At 36.6% G+C, this 25,560-nt stretch overlaps 1 protein-coding gene across 3 annotated transcripts in view; it reads left to right on the forward strand.

The window, feature by feature from the left end:
- ALCAM (activated leukocyte cell adhesion molecule) overlaps window positions 1-25,560 on the forward strand; it is a 231,949-nt gene that overhangs the window by 183,465 nt on the left and 22,924 nt on the right. For 2 of the 3 annotated variants that reach the window (XM_004378152.1, XM_023732881.1), the window contains exons 4-14: window positions 6,461-6,525; window positions 7,759-7,846; window positions 8,310-8,492; window positions 13,506-13,633; window positions 15,208-15,340; window positions 17,563-17,675; window positions 19,906-20,041; window positions 20,178-20,311; window positions 22,838-22,970; window positions 24,815-24,853; window positions 25,143-25,260. In XM_004378152.1, the coding sequence (XP_004378209.1) occupies window positions 6,461-6,525; window positions 7,759-7,846; window positions 8,310-8,492; window positions 13,506-13,633; window positions 15,208-15,340; window positions 17,563-17,675; window positions 19,906-20,041; window positions 20,178-20,311; window positions 22,838-22,970; window positions 24,815-24,853; window positions 25,143-25,260 (1,270 nt within the window). The other variant, XM_023732882.1, reaches the window with a different exon arrangement.

The raw sequence follows: 25,560 nt of genomic DNA on the forward strand, positions 1-25,560 counted from the left end.
TGTCATAAAACAACATGTGTACTACTGTTTCATGAGAAACTATTTGTTCTGTAAGCCTTCACCTGAAGTACAATAAAATATATATAAAAAAAAGAATGTACCCCAGTAGATACAGAGATGAAGTCAAGCACTCCAGTGATTATGGGCATTAATTTGTCACTGGCAGGTTTCTTTTTTCCAATTAAGATGACAGAATATCAAGATAGCATACATGGATGTTGAAAAAATTCAGGTTCATTTAGAAGAATCTCTAGTGAGGGTTTCTAAATATTCTTTTTTAAAAAAATGCCATGTAGCAATCTGAAAAAGAAAATTTCGGTTGGTCTAATTCAGTACAATTTGCAAGCTGTTTTAGAGTACAGAGGATTTCTATGAGTGTGAAAACAAACTCACACCCCGCATACCGCCTGCACCCCCAACCCACTTCTCCTTTGAATGTTGAAAACAAAGTAATTCTCAGAAACAGAATTTGCATTCCAGGCTCTGAGCCAGGGAGAATTTAAATAGACAAGTTATACACTCTGGAAAATGGTGTTTTATACCACAACTCATGAGACCCTTCCAGTCTAATAAAATGAGCAGCAGAGCTCATGATAAAGACAGTGTTTGCAAGAGCATATAGGGGCTTTGCTTTCAGAAATATAATGCATTTACTTTAGGTCACTTTTTGTAAAGCCAACAGCAGCTGTGACAGGGAGGCTTTTTCCTCTGCATATATACATTGCTGTCACTTAAGAGTTACTGGGCTCATCAGTCAGTCTTCTGTTTCCCTCTGGTGAATCACCTAGCAACATGCACCCTGTACCACAAACCCGAGGATGGTTACTGTGAGCCCATCACAGAGCAGCCTGCTGCAGAGGGCCATCCTCAGGGGCCAAGTCAGACTGTTTTTATTCAAACTAGAGGCCATGACTGATGACTCTGTTACCTGTGATGTAGCTTTGTTTGTTCAGTTTTAAGCTGTACCTCAGAAACAAGAAATCATGCCCATAAAGCAATCCAAATCCAAATAAGTAACATTCTGTCACCATTAATGAAGTTTTTTTCTCCTTTTTTTTTGTAATTGAATGGCATCAAAATCATTTAGTTCTTGGTTGCATTTAGTGCACATTTGAGGTTAATAAAACTATCCATAAGTGAGAGTAGACCTTTAAAAGTTTGCAGCGATTCATTCCAGTGATTGTGAAAAAGTCTTAGAGGTGATATGGGTCCCAGAGCACCAAATGGCTGGCTGTGGTGTGATGGGGAAATCAATGAGCTGATCATCGGGAGACCTAGCGCCTTTAGATCTGCTGCTGTTTTCTGACCATGGGCAAGTGACTTTGCCAGTCTGGGCTAAGATTTCCTCGTGGGTAAAATGAGTGCTTTCGACCAGTCAGGGCTAGTCCCACCTTGTAGCTAGGATCCTCTTCAAGGGCCTGTGAGGAGAGCTAGGGAAGGTGAGGAGCTGCTCTACTGCTCAACTAGTCTTCATCAATTCAGTATTTCGAAGACCATCATGGTAATTTATTCAGAAAAAAAGGGAAGGCTCCAATTCTGAAAAAGCATTTGCAAACCACAAGTCAGGCTCGTCTTAGTCTCTTATTCTGTGGTGTTAAAACAAAGACTGTCTCCAAGCTGGAGAGTCTCCTGTACATGTTCTCCCCTTGGTGATGGGCAGTGTTTTCTGGCTTCACACACATAGTTATTTCAGAGCTTCTTGGCTAACTAAAGAGCCAGTAGTTCGAATCCACCAACTCCTCCTTGGAAACCCTATGAGGCAGTTCTACTCTGTCCTATAGGGTCTCTACGAGTCGGAATCGACTCGACGGCAACAGGTTTGGTTGGTTTATTGAGGTACGTTTCATTTGGATACTTTTTTGCAAGTGTTAACAGAATTGAGCATTGACTCCTTCCCAAAGTCATTCAACCTACAAGTAAATGGTGCTGATTTTTTTTGGGGGGGGGTGGGGGGGCCGCAGGGAAGCAGAAAATGACCTGTTTTACAAATGAGACCTAAACCGTGCATTTCATTTTGATTCTTTAAATATATAAATGCCATTTCCCATTCCATGAGGAAAATACACCATGATTGCACACACATACAATGGTTTACTGAAAGTACCTCAGGATTTATGAGGGGTGATTGCTCACAAAGTACTGACAGAGGCACTTTTGAATCAGCATAACCAGTGCATCTACCGTTCCTTGCTCTCCTCCCGTAGCAAACCGAGCTGGGCTGTGAGTGGTTTTTGACAGCAACGTTAGTACCTTGTGGGTGATATAATAGCAGTTTTGCATTCATCACTTCATCTTCACCTGACTGTGAGGTGGCTAGATGCCAAAAAATATATATTTTAGTAAGTTGCTGATTTCTAGTCTCTCCAAAAGCTAATGTTAATAACGTTCATTAGCAATAGCCTGCGTGATAAAGCAAGAGGAGATGTTTATTGTAGTATATTTCTTCCTGATAACTCCCCATCTCCTTGCCACAATTTCCTTCTACCCTAACATGAGAATCTACTGTATAACATCTCCAGCTAATAGAAAACTAAAAGAGTTAAGACTGCTATCTTAGGAAATGTTTCAAGTTGCACTAAATATTAAGTGTAGCCCAGCTTTACTTATATATAGTAAGACCTCAAAGGATACTAGTGAAAACCCTAAAATCTATTTGGTGAAAAAATAAATCATTTGAATTTTAGCATTATATACCATTGCTATAGCTATGGGCATGCTACGTTCTGCTAAGAATAAAGTCTGGATGTCAATTGCCCATTCCCCCAACACACACACACCCTATAATGTACTATCACATTTACAATGAGCATAAGACTTTTTTAATTCTCCTATTCCCTAATTTTAAACTACTGCAGTGCAGACCTATAATATTGTAGTTCCTAGCTACTTCAATTAAGACGACCATGCCAGCAAGGAAGAAGAAAATGAAATAAAGCATGACTCTACCATTTGATAAATGTTCAGTTGAAGTGGTTTTAGAGAAACTTAGTCATGAATGTTCAGAAGCAAAATTTGGCTTAAATTGGTGCCCTTGACTAAATTACTTTAATAATGCAAATAAATTTGCATCATTACTTTTCCTTTAAATTCTATACTTGGTTATGAATTCTTGAATCATATTAAGACATAGTTCACATAAAGTTCTAAAAAACACTTTAAAACCAATATGCAAATTTGCTGAAATAGTGTGTGTCCTCCTTTATGGTCCTCCAACTAATACCCATCAATTGTTACAATCTAATATAAGAGAAAATTGCATACAAAATATGTAGTTAATATAGATGGTTGAAACAAAAGTTTAAGGAGAAAATAACTCAAGGAAATGCAACAGGTATTACCATTATTTCCACAATACTCACTGTGGATCTCTCTTCCAAACAGGAATAAGAATAACAATATAAAGAAGACCAAACTTTAAGCCTTTCAGAATCAAGCTTCCCTAGCTTTGCTGAAGTTTCATTTTATTGAAAGAAAAAAAGAATTTTAGAAAATATTCATGGACCAAAGATTGTACGGACCAAAGAACCAAAGATTGTAACACTCTGTTAATAATTATGTGCACACTGATAAAACATCACAGGATTTCTAAAGCAAAGTAGTGGTAGACATGCTATGTAAGAAGAAGTGACACTGAGCCCGACTGTTTTGCTATATGACTTTAGTGGACTAGAAATTAGTGCAACTTGGCAAAACTGCCCACCAACTCTTTGTATTTAGAGCCTCATTTTTTTTTTCAGGGGTTTTTCAAATCTCTCCATATATTTCATGCATAGATACTGCTGAAGAAGAACTTAAAAATCGTTTCTTCCTTTTTTCTTGTTAATTTTGACTCTTGATGGACCACCTAAGTTAGTTTAATATCTTAGCTTTCTTGAGCTCTCCGAGAAGGTCACTAAATTACTGATTTCAATTCCCAGAGAAGTTTAGTTTTCTTACTTAAGCCCCAAGAATTTTCATTTTAGTTAAATATTTTGGATGTAGGCCTCTCTCAGATGTATTTGAGACATTTGCCTTTTTAAACATGAATTTCAAATAGAATTCAATGGTTTATCAACAACTCAGAGTTGTTATGATGAACATTGACTTTACATTAAAATAGTGATGACACTATTGATATGTGGGAGACTTTAACTCCCATGACATATGTTATCTATTGTCAGTTATTTGTCAGCATTGATAATTTTTCCTTCACTTTTATAATAATCAAGTAGTCAGGTATCGTTGTGATTGTGTTAAGGTAATTGTCTCTGTTGTGCCTTTCTGTTTCTCAGTATTTCTATATTTTTTTCAATTTTTCTATCTTTCTTATGTGTATAACCTATGTATTTGGAAACTAGAAAATCACCTTGTGAAAATTGTGTTAATAGAATTGGATTTCTAGAATTAATAGTAAATACGTTCTCTTGTAATTAAAATGCATGAGTTGAACACATAGCTGGACTTGTTATTATTCATTATTCTAATTTCTAATATAAAACATAATTGACAAGTGGAAATTAATTATAGATGTTAACCTGAAGAAGGTTACTTTTTTTTTTTTTTATCAGTTTGATGCTATCCATTTTGTTTGATCCAAAGATATTTTAGTCTACTTCCTTTGTTAGGTGCCATCAAGTTGCTTCCAACTCATAGTCATCTTGTGTACAACAGAATGAAACACTGCCTGGTCCTGCACCATCTTCATGATCGTTGTTATGCTTGAGCCCATTGTTGCAGCCACCGTGTCGTGTCAATCTATCTCCTTGAGGGTCTTCCTCTTTTTCGGTGATCCTCTATTTTACCAAGCATGATGTCCTTCTTCAGGGACTTGTCTCTCCTGATAGCACGTCCAAAGTACATGAGACAAAGTCTCACCATCCTCGCTTCCACGGAGCACTCTGGCTGTACTTCTTCCTAGACAGAGTTGTTTGTTCTTCTGGCAGTCCACGGTATATTCAATATTCTTCACCAACACCGTAATTCAAAGGCATCAATTCTTCTTTGGTCTTCCTTATTCATTGTCCAGCTTTCTCATGCATATGAGGCGATTGAAAATACCATGGCTTGGATCAGGCGCACCTTAGTCCTCAAAGTGATATCTTTGCTTTTGAACACTTCAAAGAGGTCTTTTGCAGCATATTTGCCCAATACAATACGTAGCAGTCTTTTTCCTAGTTTTCTATAATGGTCTGAGTAGGTGACATGTCTGATAACTGAATTCCAGACTGAGTGATAATTATACAAAAGCCAATTTAATTTCATTTGGTAAGCAAAATTAATAGTATTGGAGTTGGTAAGCAATAAGACTCTGAAAGAAAGAATATTTGGGTTGTTTTTATTTGTTTATATGAGCATAGACTAATTCTGTTCCATGAGACTCATAAAAATGAATGGCAATTAGGCAATATACGTTTTCTGTACATTAATTGTTGGCGCTAATTAAAAAGTATAAAATCTATGAATGATAGAAAACTAGAAACTGAGATTAAAATAAAATCAGTTTAAATCATATGTTGTTGCTGCAATTTTTAATCATTTCTTCTCTGAAGCCGCTATTAAAATTTATGCTTTTAGAACTTATATTTAAAATGTTTCCCTCCGTTCTATCTCAGGTTCCAAATTTAAAAGATTTCCTCACATTTATAGCTTCCTAATATGACTTGGGAAACCCTGGTGGTGTAGTGGTCAAGTGCTTCAGCTGCTAACCAAAAGGTCAAGAGTTCGAATCCACCAGACTCTCCTTGGAAACTCTATGGGGCAGTTCTATTCTGTCCTGTAGGGTCGCTATGGGTCAGAATCAACTCAACAGCAATGGGTTTGGTTGTTTATTTTTTTTAATATGACCTGACTTTAAAGAAAAGGTTTGGACTTGAGCTTCTGCATCCTTTATTAGGTTTCTATTTCCCATGTTTTTAGAACAATGATTCTTAAACTTCATTGTGCTCAAGAATCCCCTTGGGAATTTGTTAAAAAGAAATTTAAAAATTGTAGATTTCTGGGATTTTCCCGAGATACTCTGATTCAGTAGGCCAGGTAGAGCTCGGAAATCTGTATTTCAAACGAGTATCCTGGTGATTCTGATTCATGTGGGTTAAGGCCTTTACCTAATGAGTTGGAGGTTCTTGATAAGTATAAAGTTCACATGATAATCAATTGGAGGCAATGCTCTCTTTAGTACATTAACTTGTGTTTCACTATCAAATCTGTTTACTGCTTATATAGCACTGAGAAGGCATCACAGATATTTTATTCAAAGGAGTTAGTTATAAGCACTTAAAATAATATTTAAAATAATAAAGCAAATATTTGGAGGGGATGGAATAACCAGATTTCTTAATTACAGATTACATGGGAAATCTATTCATTAATTTGTTGCTTGTTTTTCTGCTTTGGGTAAATGAATTGTTTTGCTATAAATCAAATAACAAATGCCTTTTTTTTTCCCTATGTGTCCTTAAAACTTTTTTCTACTTAACTTTAGAGCAACCCTCTAAACCGGAAATTGTACGCAAAGCACCCTTTCTGGAAACAGAGCAGCTAAAACAGGTAAGAACTTCTTTTTGATGAACTGCTTTTACTTAGTCTGGTGCTAAGTGCCTTTCCTGGGCCCTGGATGCCTTAACAAATAAGACAGACTTTGCTCTTGAGAAGTTGACAGTGTTGCAGTTGCCACTCAGAAAGTCTGCACAAGGTATGGTGGGGACCACAGTAAGACGTGGTTGTTCCTGAAGGGAGAAGTGGGGGATGTGGGCATGAAAAACAGAAGCTTTTGTTGTTTCCATGAGCTGAATGTTTAATGGAGTCATGAAGGATGAGTAGATTTTCTCTGGGCCAAAGGTAGACAAGGGCTTTCCAACAATATGAAATAATATTATGTGAAAGAGAATGACAAGTTTGGGAAACTTCAAGTTGTTTGCATTGCTGAACATTTAGGGGCTAACACCATGGACATGGGCAAGAGAATGCAGTAAAAGATGAATTTGGGGAGGTATAAAGAGGCCAGATCATGAGAAGCCTCATATGCTGTGTAGGGAGTTTGGAATTTATTCTACAGACAAATTAAACAGTTGAAAGATTTAAGTAAAGGAGTAAGAAGATCAGATTTAAAAGATCACAGTAGTGGAGGGGTGAAGAGAGGTTGGAGTGAAGGGGTGAGGCTGGAATTACAGATAAGAGCACATCCATTGACCAATAGCTTCCTTTTCACAGATTAAAACACCTAGTGTTTCCTTTGTGGTGGAAAAAAAGTCTTTAAATAATATTAAATTTTACAACATAATATTATTTGATAAATGCTAAATATTAAAGTTAAAACACTTTTGAAGAAAAATGGTCAAGATTATACATCATGGTAAATATACATAGAATGAAATATACATAGTATGAAACTGGAAAGGCAGCCCAATTTTAGCACCACTAATGATTCTCGCACACACAGATCTGTGAACCCTGGTAATAGCCAATGTTAATGCAGTTGTGTTATTTAAGTAACGCTAAAAATGAGTAATGTTAAAAATGAATTTGGTAATGCTTTTAAATGAATGTGATTTTATTAATAGTGGCATGATCTACTGCACTTTTAAAAATGGGCAAGACTATATTTTTAAGTACAAAAGATTATTTTTATACAAGAGAGCATTTATTCAGTCCTTAGTGCTTGGAAAACTAATGGGTCCAGAGACCTTTTTGATAACTCTGCAGCCCCTGAGGAGTTTGTGGCTCCCAAACTGACAGACACAGATTGCAACAAGGCAGTAACATTTACTCTTTGTTTTGCAGTTGGGTGACTGCATTTCAAAAGACAGCTATCCATATGGCAACATCACATGGTACAGGAATGGAAGAGTGCTGCAAGACCTTGAAGGAGGTGGGTATGAGTTGGGCAATGAAGCCAGATGACCTGTTTTGACTTTGTCTTGTCTAGGTATTCCTTAGAGTCTCTTGGGTTCAAATGTGTTGCCCTCTCTTGATCAATGACTCTATGCTTTGTTAGTTTAAGCAGTCATTAAATCATTAAGTGTTTTTTTTTTTTAAATAGCATTTTAGCCCTTGTGTAGAACAATCAAGAGTAGAGAAAATTATTTCTGTACGTGGCATGTTCTAGAAGTTCATTAAAATGAGTGGGAGATAGGGTTCCAAAATTCTATTTCTGTCTATGGCTCTGATTCATGGTTTTGAGAAGACATCCCACCTCATTGCATGCCAGTTTTCCTTCCTGGTAAACACAGTTAGAAGGACAAACCCACTTTTCAGTGGTGTTGTGACATTTAATTAAGGATTGTGATTTTCAGATGAAAGACTCTATCATTAGTGTTCCTTATTTTCTTTAGTGGTGAACATAAGTTTTAATAAGGAAATGGACCCAGTAACTCAGCTCTATACCATGACTTCATCCCTGGAGTACAAGGCAACCAAGGCTGATATACAGATGCCATTCACCTGCTCTGTGGCATATTATGGACCATCTGGCCAGAACACAGTTTATTCTGAACAAGCAGTCTTTGATATTTACTGTAAGTTACTCAATATATAAATTCAATATGCAATTATCATGTATTGGAAAGAATATTCAAATGCTATTAATCTTTTAAGTCCCAAATCAAATGCTTTTTTGGATTCTGTTTCAATTCTCCACCCCACTCCGTGACACCCAAATAATCTCTTCTTCCTTGGAAAACATATAGCCCAAAAACTTACCACTCATCTTATGGTATCTTTTATTCCCTACTTTGTTATCTAAGACCATCTCTTCTGTATTCTGCTACACTCTAAGTTCCTTAAAGGCAAGATATCTACCATGGTCCATTCCTTCTGGTAGTCCTCAACTGTTGCACACTTTTGTGTACAAAATTTTGTAGGAGTTCAAAATGTTTTCTAGTCGTTTTCTGAATGAGTGATGGACAAATACAGGATTATGACTGACTGGCCTTCTAGACAAGAATTTCCGTTTTAATAAAAATATTTATTTTAATAATTAGATGAATTGAATAACTTATGTAGGAAGTTATATTCCAGGATGGTTTGGTTAATTTTATTCACTTTTTATCACAGATTTGCAACATAGCGTATTAGGCTACAAAGGAGCCTTTGTGGTCACCTGGTCTAACTCCAGTATTTTACTGTGGAGTGAAGTGAGGCTCAGAGATTTGTCCTAATTTAGCTGTAGAGACCAGATTACAATCCTTTTTGCCAATGCTATCCTCTTTCCTGTACAGCAGGTGCCAAGATAATTGAACAATTAAGAGTAAAGATGCTGACATTCCAGCTGTTAATTACTATGTGTTTTCCAAAATGTAACTTAACCACTCTAGGGGTCAGTTTTCTTATCTTGAAATGGGAAAAATATAATACCTAATTCATAGTGTTGTTACAGAGATTAAGTGAAATAATAAATCTGAAAGTGTTAGCACACTACACAGGAAATGCTCATTATTAAGTGCTATGGTCATCATTAGGTCAACATAGGAATACAGTGGGGAGAGTGGAAAAGTGATGAAGGTCAAGATATAGTGCAAAAATATTATATATCACTACACATGAACATACAGCTAGAGATATATTTTTGGAAAAACTGCAAGAAAGGATTTAATTAATATTACTTAAAATGAATAAAAAATTCTTGTAACACTGCTGTGTGTTCTAGAATAACCTAACACTTCTACATCTATTCTGGAGAAAGGGCAGAAATGCCAGCTGAACCTTTGGAGAGTTGTGCCTCTTCTACATATTTTTTTTTAATATTTAACTTTATTTTTGGTGAAAATGTACAGAGCAAAACACGCTCCCATTCCAAAGTTTCTAGGCATAATGATCTGTGACGTTGGTTGTATTCTTCACATTGTTTCAACATTCTCATTGTTTCTGTTCTAGTTGTTTCACTTCCATTTACTTAAACTCCCTCATATACATTTTTATTTTGCTTCTATAAAGCACAAATTCTTACACAAGGAAAAAAAAAAATGAAAACCCTAGCATTAAAGAATTGTTTTGCCTTATAGTTGAGACATGTTTCAATTTGATTTAAAAGTAAAACATTAGATTGTTTCTGCCTATATAGCTTATCTAAAATAAAGCTATTATTTCTCTAAGCAAAGGCAGAATTCCGTCTGTTCAAAAAGATTGAATTGAAAGTAAACCATCTTGGTGTTAGTGAAAAGGTACAAGACAGGAGAGAAAGGCAAAATGGGTAACAAAAATTGGGAAATTAAGAAAGAACAGGAATGTATGTGGGTGTCAGGCATGGGTAGGTGGGGGGAGGGAGGGCAGAGAAGTCCTTGGATGAATGAAAAGGAAATGATGTTACCATGGCTGGCCCTGTGAGGTGCACTTGGTATGGTTTTGAGAAGGTACACGTATGCAGTACTAGGATTTACAGTGAAGACGCCAGGGATTTACTACATAGGGTTAATATTCAAGGAGTTTACTACCCCCAATAGAAAAAAAAAACAAGACATCTGCATCAGAAGGAAATTGTCAGGACAGGGTTAGAGGGGTAAGTGCCACAGAAACTCCTCAAAGGTCCTGAAAGCTCAAATGCTCCAGGACAGTGGTTCTCAAGCTTCACTGTGCATGAGAATCTCCTGAAAGACTCGTTAAAATACAGATTTCTGGACCCTGCCCTGGAGTTTCTGATTTGGAAAACCACCACACTAGGCAGAACAGATCAGGGAAGGAGGGAGCTAAATGGAGAGGAATATATTCCAGAAAAAGAAATGTTAGGAATTCATCTTGAGACAGCTTGAGAAAGAAGCACTAGTCCACTCCTTCCTTAACCTACCCAATTAGCAGTAAAGTCCTGTAGAGTCTAGCTCTTCAATCTATGTGTTTATCTGATTTCTGCCTTCTGACATTGCCTAAGTTTGTGTCATCATTCTTCATTGCCTGTATTTCTGCAATGATTTCCTAAATGATATTCCTCCTGTGTGTCCACCTCTCTCTACTCACTTGGAACAAACTACCCTCCATGTTGCTGCCAGAACTATCTTTCTAAAACACAAATCTGATCAGGTTACTGCTCTGCTTAAGATTCTTCAATGACTCCCAGAGTTCTCTGGTTAATCTTCTCACTCCCAAGTCCAATATACCTTTTAGCTCTGATCTTGCACTGTGTCTTGACCTTTGTCACTTCTCCACTATACCTGTGCTCTATTCTCCAAATTCCTCCTGTAGAACACTAACAACATGTCTTCCCCAGTACTGTCACTGTCTCCCCTTTATCATCTAACTAGCACCTATGTATCCTTCAGAACCCAGCTCCAGGGTATTTTCCTCCTGAAAGTTTCACAATTTCAGGTTTCTGTGGACTGCCAGTGATTGTGTGTTTACATCACATGTAGTTTTTATGTTGATATGATCTTAATTGTTAAGTCTGGTGTCTGATAGTCATAAATAGACTTAAGAGCAGAGAATATGCTCTATTTAACTTTCTAATCCCTTCATTTAGTGCCAGCACAAAATAGATGTTCAATAAATTTGACTAAAGGAATGAATGACTAGATGGAAGGATGGATGGATAGATGAGAGGAAAACAATTGAGTAGATGCTTGGTTATCATGTGGGGGTTTATATAAAGTAATGATATAAGATTAAAGAGCTATATTTAAGTCAAATTGTGGTTACTAGTTTAAGAAATTTTTATTTCAATCTTTAGATATTGGGTATGTGTGAAGGAGTTTTAATACTAATATAATATCCAAAACACTGTTTCAGAAGACTGATTCAACAGGAATATATATGAAGGATTAATAAGGAGAAAGGCTTAAGGTGAGGGTCCAAATGACTGATAGCAGTGGTTCAGGTGTAGGTTAATTAGGGCCTGGGCTAGGGAGATGTTAGTGGAAATAAAAGGGGAGAATCAGATACAAAAATATTATGAAGTATTAATCATGAAGACTTGGTGATTGAGTGAACAAGAGAGGGCAGAGGAGAAGCCAGAGTAACTGGCAGAATGATGATTCACTAAGAGTCAAAATGAAATTCAAGGTCACGGGCAAAGGGAGATCAAAGAAATCATTAATTTTTGGTTTAGGCGTGTTAGCGGATATCCAGAAAGTTACCGTTAAAACCCAAATGTATTTCATTAACCCTGTACTCACACTGTAGTTCTTCAATGCTCGATAAAGGGAAAAGCTTATCAAAAAAGGGACACAGAGAAGAGAATTTTTGAAAAAATGAAGAAGGAACTCAGTCGGGTTGTGAACCCTGGCTCTTCTGGTGGAGCCATGGTCAGAGAAGTGCAGCAACGATAAGCTACAGGCCAGACTAGTGAGAGGAAGGCCGTGTAAAAGAGTGAGGAGACCCAGAAAGTGGAGGTCAATGCGGGCCCAAAGCAAACTTTATTTACTTTCCACCTTTTCTGGGGACTGCCCGCCAGGATACTACCTTAGGAAATTTCATAAAATGAAACAAGAAGTGTATTAAACCAATCACTCTTTAGCCTGAGAACATTCTGGATAAATATTCAGAGATGTCCAACCATAGAGAAAGGGTAAAGAGCAATTTATAACAACCCTGCAAAGTTTTTTCTGCACTTCAATCTTAGAAAGGTAAATAAATATTTGCTAAAGATAGAAAACAGCCTCCAAATCTACCGCTTCTGTGTCTCATTTTACTAGGTAATAACAAAACAGGCCTTTATAGGTAGATTATTTGTAGTGCTACCAGTCTGGAAATACAGACACATGCCTCAATAGTCATTAAAGCTTGTGGGGAGAAAAGTTCTCTAAATTTAATCTTTGCATTATATGCTTTCAGAATTCATTTTTCATTGTATTTTACAACTAGTGGATAAGTTAGAAAATGGGTCATTTATAACTGCCACCACTATCCCTTTTATTTCCTGTTTGCTAGATATGGTCCCTGCAGCCTTTAATTTCATTGGCATTCTACTGTTGAGCAGCAGCCTGTATTAAAGAATACCCTTGAGCCATATTTTCTCCATGAAAATGACCAAAATGGAACAAGAAAGTTGCACCTTGGCTCCAGGGAGCAGGACAGATGTAGAATGCATATACAGTCCTGTTGGTAGGGTTGAGACTCTCCCTCATTTCACAGGATTCATAAGTATATATACTCTTCTACATGCCAAATGCATGCTGGTTGTTTAGCTCATGTCCCCTTTCATTTAATATAATAGCTTTAGCTCCTTTGCTAGCTGATTCCGTCTTTCCAAACTGTAAGATTCGTGTAATATAGTTAATTTTCCTTATAATGAAATCATACAGTGAGATTGTTCCAACTGGTCTTTCACACATAAAATGATTATGGTCATTCCTACCTCAGTTAAAGACATTTTGCTGAGAGGAAATTGATTTTTATATAACAGTGTCACTTTGTAGTTTTCCCTAACCAAGATTAGTACTTGGTATGGCAAGTAGCTATTAACTTCAATCCGTCTATAAAATGATACATTTAATTACCATTACTACCTTCTTGAGAAAATTGTGTATAATTTAGTCATTTACATTGTATATACAAAGTAATTTGGTATTTGACAAAAATGGTTAACTTGTATCTGTGATTTGCAGATCCTACAGAGCAGGTGACAATACAAGTGCTGCCACCAAAAAATGCCATCAAAGAAGGGGACAATATTACTCTTAAATGCTTGGGAAATGGTAACCCGCCTCCTGAGGAGTTTTTGTTTTACTTACCAGTAAGTGCTTCAGTATTATTACTTGAGGTACACTACTGTAATTTTGTCTGTTATTTGGTATCTGGTTGACATTAAGAACTTATATACTTGTGTAGTTTAAATGAGAGAGAGTGTTATTCTTGGGGACAAGGGACACCTGTAGAATGTGACTTTGAGGCTTTTCAGTATCTGCCAGTGCTGTTGCCTTTTTTCCTCAATGTTAAGACGTTTCAGGGACAAAGAGAAAAAAAAAAAAAACAACTAACCGCAAGAAACCACAATTACAAAAACTCAAGGTTTAATTACCCAGAGAAATTATAGGAAGCTACTCTTCAGAAGCAGATAACTATAACATAAAGAAGGATGATGGCAGAATGGTCTGACGTGGATTCTAACTCTACCTACCCTGTCATCTTGAACACAGCTTGGACCCTCTCAAGTAGGGAGAGTTGTGTTGCACATTATTTGTAACTTCATAAAATCAAGCTGTGGACGATTTCTTCTCAGAGCATGTCATCTTGAAATGCCAGTTTCTCAATGTTCATCCATATCCTAGCAGAGAGAAATGATATGCATAGAGGATAATTTGGAACATTCCTCTAGAATGTGTTCTAGATGCCATAGTGATATGGAGCCTGACTGAGAGAGAGTTCTGTCTGAGGGTACTTGTTTGCTCTCCCACAGAACTGCCTTCCTTTTGGGTTTGGTTTGGGTTTGGGTGTGACATCACCTTACACTAAGGGATATATTCAAGCCAATACTGCATTTACTACATTAAATATATACAGGGATATGTTTGTGAATTTCATCCACTACATTATTCAGCAGTGTTTATGAATATCATCAACTACATTACACAGAAGACTGGTAAAAGTAATTTCTTCGAGACTTAAATATTGACAGAAAACTCTCTGTTTCTCTTGCTAAATTGGCATGCTGTTTTTTGTCTCATGTGCAAATGAAATTTTGAAACTAATTATGTTTCCACTTTGGCTATCAGGGATGTCATAGCCACATTTGTGTCTCAGTTTTAGCAACAGTATCTGTGGATTATTTTCTTTTAATTTTTTTTTTTTTTTTTTTTTTTTTTTTGCTAACATCTGCATCTAGTTAACCTGTATGTTTCCTGGTCTCAATTTTTTACCAATTTTTTTCCTTTTCTTTACTTTGCATTTTTTTATTTCTCTCTTTTTTCCTCCATTCTTTCATTCATTTCTTCCTTCCTTTTTTTTTTTTAATTGGATGTTTGGCATATTTTCTTTATGCTGCCTCAAATCTCTTAGAGCAGTTAGGGCATAAATATACAAATAAAATATTGGAATTTTTAAAATTTTGCTTTAAAAGTCAAACACAAGCCATGCTGTCAATAAAATAGATATCCTGAATACCATATAAATTAGCTCCTCAACTTCCTTAGACCCAAAATACTAATTATTTCTCCAGGAATCAGAAACATGTAAGTTTATTTTTCCAGTCAAACAAACACATTCCCCCCTTTTTTCTTATCTGAGAAAATACCATCTTCATCAATAAATATAACTGTTCTCGTTGTAGCTACCAAGTGTAATCATCTGACATTTTGCCTCTATCAAAAGGGCCAGCCAGAAGGAATAAGAAGCTCAAGTGCTTACACACTGACAGATGTGAGACGCAATGCAACAGGAGACTACAAATGCTCCCTGATAGACAAACGAAGCATGATTGCTTCAGCAGCCGTCACAGTGCACTGTAAGTCACCTTCTTGTTCATTACCAGCTTTACCTGAAAGGTCCCTGATATCCTAGCTTGGCTATGTTTTCAAGTAAATTGTAGCTATCTCTTAAATTACTTGGTGTCTATAGACTCACTGGAGACCAACAGTCAGTTCACTTTGGTCCAGGTTTGCACTGCTATGCTTAAACCTCGCATGGATTTGACAATTTCACCTTTTGGCAGTGGTACCCTCCATCTTCTTTCTAAATCTCTTCAATTTGTGGCATCAATAAATATTATTTATATGGCTCTTAAAGAAGTAAGCCATTTATTTTAAGAAAATATTTAGACATTCTTGAAGCTCACAAGGTTTGCAGTTGTCAGAGAAAAGACTAGATTAAGTATCCTTTTTATTAGATTATAATATTACCACCCCAAACCAAGCAACATAAAGTTACTGTAATCTCAGGATTTAGAAGGGAAGTAGAGACCACTGAAAGTCTTTCATTGGTTTAATGGACACTTTCTAAGAGGATAAAAAAATCTGGAAACTGATTCTCTTCAAAATCACCTCGAACATTCCCATTTATTAGTTTATTACTTTTTAACCTGTGTTTAATCTCCAAATATGAAAAAAAAAGTTACATTTACCCAGGTGTGGCAGAAGAGAGATATCCAGAGAGATATACAAAACACACATTTTACTGGAATTCTTTATTTTGTAATTCATGAAGGTCCATACTATTGACATCTGTGGAGATGGGCATCATGGAAACAGGAATCTGGTTTGAACTGCCCCCCTGGGGACATCAGGAACGCGCAGATGGCCCTGGGCAAGTGTCACTCTTGCTTGGAGACACAGGCCAAACCTTCTAATAAGTCCTTTGCACCCACAGTACCAGCACTAAAATTTCCCCTAAGCATGACTCGCTGTAATCCCATTGAGTGTGAGGGGTTTCTTGGCTTACAATTTGACAGATACTTTAGAAATTGTCCTGGGGTAATGGTTCTAAGTTTTTCACTATCCCCATAATGCTTGAAAAACACATGCAATAAGAGCTGAAACTCTGAGGGAGATACAAGGAGGTACTTTTGGGAATACTGGAACCAGATGGTTGCTTATGGGCATTTGATATTGGGAGCACAACCTGGGGAGGCCTGTGAAAATACTGGTCTGTTAAAAAATGTTCACAGCCAGGCCATTTCTCTCTTTGCTCCATGTTCATGTTTCAATGATCTGAGTATGTCTGTCATCAAGGGCTAGTTAGAGAGAAAGCAGTGACCTCTCAGAATGACAATAGTGCTGCTGCTTCTCTGAGGACCAGTCATCATGGGACCATTTACCCAGGGCTGTTAAAAAAAAAACTGAAGTGAGGGAATATAGCTAACAGATAGACTTGCCTGTGGAATAGCTCTCTCATATCATTGTTCATAAGATCTTTGTGGCAATAACCAAGAGTCCAGTGCCTGAGAGATGGTATGACATGCTGATGTTTAAAACATGTCGGCTACATGGAGCTCGAAAATGAGAGGGCTTTTACTTGTAGATCAGGCAGAGGGGGATAGATGCAGGCTGCTAAGGCAAAGGTCTTGAATGTAGTCGCACAGTACCTCAGTGATCATCAGTGATAGGATATATAATTAAAACAAAAGGATGAAACCATTTAATTGGATTTTAGTGCTTTTTGAAAAATACGTTTCAGTTCTGACAGGTAGATTGCAACCTTGGGATTTAAGGTCTTTGTTTCTCATTAAAAACTAAAAAAATATATTGCAAGTAAATCAATGTTTTACTCTATAGAAAAAGAAGACACAAAAATCCTATTTTTGCCCATTTGTGCTTTTTGGGTTATTTTTCAAAAACAAGACTTGTTTCCATGTGTGACTAAAGGGAGTTTGAGTAGAGAAGCAGAACCCACACCCACATACCCACATGAGTTTGCACAGACCTCTCAGCAGCGCTCCCAGCCCATAGATCCATCATTGTTGATGCAACATCTACAATTCCACTGCCAACTTATGCGCATATAGGTTCTTCATAAAAATTTCTGAAATTCATCAGCATCCTTAAAAATCACTTATCTATTCACTGTCAAGGCTGATTATGCTACAGACTGGTTACGTCAGTCACATAAATGAGTTCTGAATTTTCAAGTGCAGTTAGAAGGATTTTGTTCCTTCATCTTGTCTTCTCCAAAATATTTTGACTATCTTACTTTCCTGGAGCTTGCCTTTCAAACAGATTTTCTGGTTCACAGATTTGGATTTGTCCTTAAATCCAAGGGGAGAAATCACCAAGCAGATCGGTGATGCCTTGCCCGTGTCATGCACGATATCTGCGAGTGGGAATGCAACTGTGGTGTGGATGAAAGTAAGTCAGAGTTCTTGGCAATATCTTGCTGTTGGAACTGGTTCCTTTTGCATCTTACGGTATAGCCAAAAATGTATATTCATGGGTAATGTTTATACACACATACTCGTATGCAAACACACTCACACATTGTCTCTCACTGTCTCTCTAATAATACAAATCAAGCCCCAATGCAATTTTAGAAGTACTCAATAACAGTGTGGTATCCTTAATTGATGCTCTGAAGTTAGTCTGTGGCATTACTGTCATTATGTGTATATACTTAGTAATTATTCAAAGACACACATATACAGTTATATAGCTTAGCTCTTAATAATTTACTTTGTGTTTTAACTTACATTATTCTCACTTTATGCTTCAATAACCTTTGAAATATACAGGGGGTTTATTATTTTTCCCATGTTACTCCTAAAGAAACTGAGGCAAGAGAAATCAGGAAGCTCACAAGTGACAGAACAGAACTTGGAGCGCAGGCCTCACTGAGTTTAAATACCCTGCTGTGGTCAAATACCTCTCTGCCTGCATGCTACTGAAAACTACTCTTAAGTTTCTGAATGCACGTTCCACTGGCTTAGGAGTGCCTTGAAAGTAGGGTCCCTTTTCCTCCCTGGGCCATAGTAGAATACCTGGAACATACTAGAAGTTTCATCAGTATGTCCTGAGTGAGTGCTTATATTCTTGTAATTGTCTGAAATGTAAACCATTACCTGGAGACCCAAACGCTGCTATGTGTTTAGAGTGAGAAAGTAAGATTGGTAATTAGTGACTGAGGTAAGGATATTACTGAAGGAAAAGGTTATGTCTATGGTCCCTCACCAACTATTTGAAACAGGAGTTGAAAATACTCTCATAAAAATTTTTGGAGAAATGTATTGCAAGAGTTTCTCCTTGAAGATATAAATTATTTTGTTTTATGCTACTATCAGACATTTGGTTCCTTTTAATACCAGTTCCCCCGCTGATTGCCTTCTCACTCTCGGAGCTCAGTTCCTTAGTTCACCTCCTGTCGCCACACTCTCATTGCCCCACCCCAGCTTCTTGTTCCCTCTGATAATTAAAGTGTCACTCTCTTGGCTGCATAGTTAACATGGTATATCTGTAGTAGTCAATGGTCAAAAGGCTGGACAAGTTCTAGACAATGAATCACTAGTTGTATGAACACATTATAATAATAATTTGTTTTATTATAGTTCTAGAGAAACTAAGATCACCTTTACTAAACCAGTTTCTGCATTGCCTATAGTCACTAGTTTCAATTGACACCTAATGTCAGTAGTGGAGTCCTTGGGTGGTACAAATAACTGGTTAACGTGCTTGGCTGCTAACCTAAAAGCTGAAGGTTCGAGTCCACCCAGCGGCACCTGGGAAAAAAGTCCTGGTGATCTACTTCCAGAAAATCAGCCATTGAAAACCCTGTGAAGCAGTCTATGTGGAGTCGCCACAAGTCAGAATCAACTCAATGGCAGCTAATTTTTTTAATGTCAGTAGTGTTTTTCAGTGTTGCCTGGTTAGTTGATGGAGGGTAGGAAAAAAATCATAGTGGACAGAGATCACACAATCTTAGGATTGTGTTTAGTTGTCTGCTTAGGAGTATTTCAATTCTAGGTAAAATAAATAGGATTATTTTCTGTTTATCAAGTAATTGTTAAATTAAGCATTACATTTCTGTTGTTGATAGGAGTTAGGCTACTAATCTGTTATTAAAGTCCTCTTACAAAAGCATCCTTGCCATAATTGTCATGGCTCAATAATGGATCCCTTATCTTGAGAATCGTATCATATAAAATAACTTCTAGACATTTAGACTTGTCATTGATTACATGCCACAAGTTTCCATGTCTGTTAATCCTATACCATTGACATCTACTGCAATGGGGAGTTAGTATTACTGAGAACTTTCCTTAATGTAAACACATTACTTTATTTTTCTAATTAAGTCTTCATAGCAATTCTACGTGGTAAAATTACCACGATTCACAAATAAAAAACTGAGTCTCAGAAGTTTATGAACTTGCTCCAAATTCTAACTAAAGAAAGAGCTAAAATAAAACTCTGATATATCTGATTCCAAAACTACATAGGAAAAAAGACATCTATTTTTGAAAGCATCTTAAGTTAAGAAAAAGGGCTTAAATTTTCTAATGAAGAATAGTTTTAGGTGTGTTATCTAATAAATACCTGGAGAGTTATAATTGTGCTGTGTGAAGTAATTCACTTTTCATTTAATCAGGATAACATCAGGCTTCGATCTAGCCCATCATTTTCCAGTCTTCGGTATCAGGATGCTGGAAACTATGTCTGTGAAACTGCTCTGCGAGAGGTTGAAGGGCTAAAGAAAAGAGAGTCATTAACTCTTGTTGTAGAAGGTAATAAAATCCTTGGACAGCAATTCAACTTTTTCTTTGAAAATTTGATTTTTCGTTTCTTTTATGATCTTAGTTCAACACTCTATTTTAATTGTAATAATATTTACACTCTATTTTAATTGTAATAATATTTTAGGAAAACCTCAAATCAAAATGACAAAGAAAACTGATCCCAGTGGACTGTCTAAAACAATAACCTGCCACGTGGAAGGTTTTCCAAAGCCAGCTATACAGTGGACAATTACTGGCAGTGGAAGCGTCATAAACCAAGCAAGTATTTGTCTTCTTGTTATATGCTGTGCCTGCTCCAAGATGCGGTTTTATTTAAGTACCTAAACTCTAGGCTGACTGGTTACCAACATTAAATTCTCAGTATATTCTCAGAGGAAGCTTTTGCTGACATATTTATTTTCTCAAAAAAACAGGACTCAGAGAGAATTTTTAAATCCCAAAATCATGGAGAATAGAAGAACCACTATGTTTTGTCAGTATCTGCTTTTAAAAGAATGTAAATTGTGTGTTATTCCATACTCATTAATTTTTGAAACTTGGGTGATTAAAACATTAAGGTATACACTTTTCTGCATCATAAACTTACACATTTGAGTATGAGTAGCCTCCATGACTTTGCTTACTTATGCATGTTAAAGGATAGCTCTTCTTACAACTGGGCCCTGGTGGTCGAGAAGAACAAGTCACTGCTTGTGAACATCTACTCTGATTTGCCAGTGCCAGGGCTCGGGCCAGAATAAGACTAGCTAAATATATAGCATCCAGGACCTTTTGAACAAAAAGGGCATTAAACCAAATCTTAATATTTGTAAACTTGACAGGACATGTTAGTAATAGTAAAGTACGCTAAGAAAGTATGACCTGTACCAGTAATTTCTCTTAATTCTAAGTCTTTGACTAAAAAAGGTAAGAATCTGGCTTGTCACTAGGGGTTCAGAGTTGTAATCCCACTAAATTTCCTATCTGATTAGGTTACTGACATACATATTAATTCCATTTTCTCTACAACAGTTGCCATACACCCTCTTCTCAGTGGAGCCAGTTGAAGACTCTTTAGGTGCACCCAGAGGTGCCATTTGATTATTTGAATTTTAGGAGCTGCCTTCCCAGCTTTGAACCCAGTTAAAATTTGAGAAGTCTTGCATACAACAAAGAGGTGCTGTTTAATTTTAAATTCAAATCTCCAATCTTCTTCTGTCCAAAATATGTGTGCCATTGGTCCAGCTTATGCAAAGTGTATTGTGGCTCCTTTACCTATGGGTGAAAACCATATATATATGGCTCCAGGTATGGAAAGCCCCCAAATGAGTAGGCACAACTGAAGCAGGTGACTCCTGATTTGACTGGGTATGATGGAAATACACATGTAAGAGGAGGGCAAAGGAGCTCTGGTCCCTTCAACACTGAGGAAATGCAATTTTTTCGACTGAGGATAAATATCTGAACCACCTGAATTGCTCACAATATACAGATCAATTTTTTAACATCAAAAATGACATTATCTTTTCTACTGTATTATTTTTGCTCTTTAGTTCAATTAATTGATAAATGCAAGAAGAGGATATCAGAATTAATCGATAACCCTTAGGTATGATAATGCAGGCATAGAAAAGAAGAAAATAAGCACACAATAAATATTTGATGAATGAAAGGATACAAAGATCTAAAAGACCATCCTAAAAATGAACAAATACGTTTTGTGGCAATAAAAGTAACAAAAAGTCAGTGAGAAATCCGTATGAAAAATCCTACTGTGAAGTGGAAAAATAGCAGGTGAATTTACTATGAGGATAAAAATAATAATACCATTCTTCATTGTCAAGGAGAAGGATTGATTCTCCTCCACTAGGATATATGTTAATTTTCTTGTCTAGGTTTGTGCTGACCCATCCGTAATCTTTTATTTGTTCCTTCCTCAATCACATACTGAATCTATTATTTTACGTCTGGTGGATACCTCCCTCACACACCCAGGGATGAGAAGTTATCCCAAAGCATAAGACTAGCTCTTGTCCTCAAGGCGCTTACAATGTAGCTGAGGAGAAAGCACACAGAGAAAAACATAGGCCATGTTTGGTATAATATGCTTGAGAAAGGAGCGCAAGTACGTATCCACTTTAGTGGTGATGAACTTAGGAGTCATGTTGGCCTGGGGAAGACTAAAGTGAAATGTCCCTTAAATTTGAAGAAATTAGATACAGTGATTGCCCTCGTTAACACCTTGCAAAAGTCAAATGAAAGAGAACCAGCCACTGAAAGAGAAACAATCTTCTGCATTTAGCTCAGGAAAATTCAGAAAAATGGTTTGGTTTATCCATTAGTAAATCACATATACATATGCACTTAGATAATAATAATTTAAGATAAAGGAATTAAACTCTGTAGCGAAGAACAATGACAAAATTCACAAATAAGAATTAAATTCCTAAGTTTACTGAGATAAAATTGGTGATTAGAATAATCACTAATCATTTTGAGACAAGTGCCATCATGTCAAAATACTGACTAAACCTGAGAACCTATTGAAAGAGAAGATCTTAATTAAGAATAAATTATTAGAAGGCACAATAGAAGCATAAATAGATATCCTATCATGAATTTACTAATCTTCCTCTTTCCTGCTGTAGATGGAAGCCTGAATTTGGTCATTATTGATGATCATACACATCCAGACACCACACAGCACTACAGAGAAGCACACCTAGCCTAGTGTATTCGGTAGTACTCTTTCCCATGCCTTTAAACCCTTTTCCATTTCTAAATCCATCTCCCTTCTTTTTGCAGACAGAGGAATCTCCTTATGTCAATGGCAAGTATTCTAGTAAAATTATCATTTCCCCCGAAGAGAATGTTACATTAACATGCACAGCAGAAAACCAGCTGGAGAGAACAGTAAACTCCTTGAATGTCTCTGCTAGTGAGTATTTTATTTCTGGCATTAAAAAAAAGTAAGAAAATTTGAAGTTATTCTTCATTAGTTTAAAATCTTCAGTTCCATCTTCCTGTTCTACATTATGGTAAGTTTTATTTATTTATTTTGCATTTCCTATCATCATCATTAGACTTCCCCCCACCCTCGTGCATCCATTCTTGCACTATCCTTGTCTTGATAGTTAAATCATTTCATGTTTTATGCATCAGAGACTTTATCCTGTACAGGAATATTTCCCAACAGCAACAGATGAGAGCTGAGTTGCTCTTTTTGTATACCATGTTTTGCGTTCAGAGTAGAAATAATTCAAAGATGTCTCACAACATTTTTCTAAGTTTTAAGTTTGGTAAATTTTTATTTCTTTTAATCTATTATTTTGCCTCTAATTTTGTGTAGTAATTATCCTACCCTTCTTTTATACAGGAGTGCCACATGCTTGACTTCAGTTAGCAGACTTATAGCAGAGCTAACAGAATTTGTGAAATTGTTCTTTTTGTCACAGTCATATTTAAGCCATAGCTAAAACTCAGATAAAGAAAATTATCTCATAGAGTGAAAAATCTGTTAGAGCTGAAATAGCTCTAACTACTACGTACTAATAGCAGCTTCTGCTGAATACAGTTGTCATTTAATGTGTAATTATCCATCATTTTCAATTCTGATATTGTCCCTATTGCTATACTAACTTTAACTCAGAAGTGCCATAGAATAAGGGTTGGTTCTGGACAGGACTATTATCCTTCAGTCCAGTTGGAATCTTGTATGTTACATTAGCAGGCTAGGCTAGAGACACACTGGCTAGGAATTAGCTGGAGATCTGAGAAAACAATTGTATATAGATTATGGTCTTAAAAAGGTTATGACTGGAGTAAAAAGCCTGATAGATTGACAAGAGAAAAGAACCAAACAAATTTAACTCTAAAATAGGAGCATTGACTTCTCAGAATTCAATTCAGTGAGTATTGATTTTTCCTACCTAGAAAGGGAAACTATCCTTTCTTCCTGAACTCAAGTATCTGTTTTTATCCTAACCCACTGAATAGTGTCTCGGTTTTCTACACCTTGCAGGGGCTTGATCAACATGAATACAGTCATTTTCAAATTCAGTGGGCACATCCTGAGATTACAATTTAGTGTGAATATAGAGGGGCCAGCGGATCTGCATTTTAACAAATATCACAGGAAGTCCTTTGAGGACCCATGGACCACATTTTTGAGGAATATTTATGTAGTTTAATATCAGATGACAATCACGGATGGCAGTGATTATTAAAATGGACCAAGGATATGGGCTGTCACGGAGAGCTTTTACAAACATGACAGATCTCGTCTCTTAACCTCTGAGACAGTCCCAATTTTAAACTCTATCTCCACCACTTTGAGAACTTCTCTAGGTATAGGTTCCAGAACTAGAGGAGGAAAATGAATTCCTCTGTGTTGGGACAGGAAGAAAAAAAATTGGGAAAGACTGAATTGTAGATTTTCATATGTGGTAACTTGTTTGTTTTAAAAATGGAGTACTATGGAAGGTGGTATATAGTGGGGAAATTAACATGGATCTCAGATTAATACTCCAGCTTGTCAGTTGTGAAATTTCCTATGGTAGATTAAATGCCTTTGCAGTTTTATCTACTTTCCTTTTTCTTAAAACAAGATTAATTCCTTTGTAGGGAATTTCATGCTCTATTAAGTAGAAATTTTTTTTACCCATAGCTGTAGAATAGATATTTTATGTTTGAGTGTTATTACATCATACTGTAATGGTAAAGGTGACTTTCATATATCAACAAATTTTGTTTTTAATTTCATATTAACATTTTTCATTTCAGTAAGTATTCCAGAACACGATGAAACAGACGAGATAAGTGGTAGGTACTATGCTGCCGACTCTTCTTCCTTGTCGATTAGCTCAAGACTTATGAATTATTATTGTATCAGTAATTATCTAAGCTCTCCACCAATCTGATTTAATTAAAAGAGCAAATGAGACAAGGTAGTAAGAATGCTAGACTTTTACCCTTTAAAATCACAAGTAAAGTTTGCGTATTAATCATAGAATAAGCCTTAGTCATGTTTCCTAAGTAGTAACTAGATTGCCTTCTCTCAAAAATCCTTGGCACTGTCTGTAATTGCATGGACGTTTCTTCTTTGTTGTAGATGAAAACAGAGAAAAGGTGAATGACCAGGCAAAGCTAATTGTGGGAATCGTCGTTGGCCTCCTCCTCGCCGCCCTCGTTGCTGGTGTCGTCTACTGGTTGTATATGAAGAAATCAAAGTAAGTCAGGGAAAAAAATCTTCATTGTTCATTGACTTTCACTAGGAGAAAATAAAATGTGTTTATTATGCTCACTCCAGCTGTGTGTATGATGTCTACAATAAGAAAGAGATCTCCCCAGATCAACAGTGACCCCTTTGCCAACGTCGGGAGCATGGCCTGGGGTGTGAATTCACATGTGTCCACCTACTTTTCTCAGTCACTAGTCCGAATTCAAGTATTTGATTTTACAGTACTTGGGTGAATTTTTTTTTTTTTAAAGTTACTGCCCAAAGGGCAACTATTCTCAATGGTTTGGCT

This window comes from Trichechus manatus, unplaced genomic scaffold (genome assembly GCF_000243295.1).
Source record: "Trichechus manatus latirostris isolate Lorelei unplaced genomic scaffold, TriManLat1.0 scaffold00055, whole genome shotgun sequence".
Lineage (NCBI taxonomy): Eukaryota > Metazoa > Chordata > Mammalia > Sirenia > Trichechidae > Trichechus > Trichechus manatus.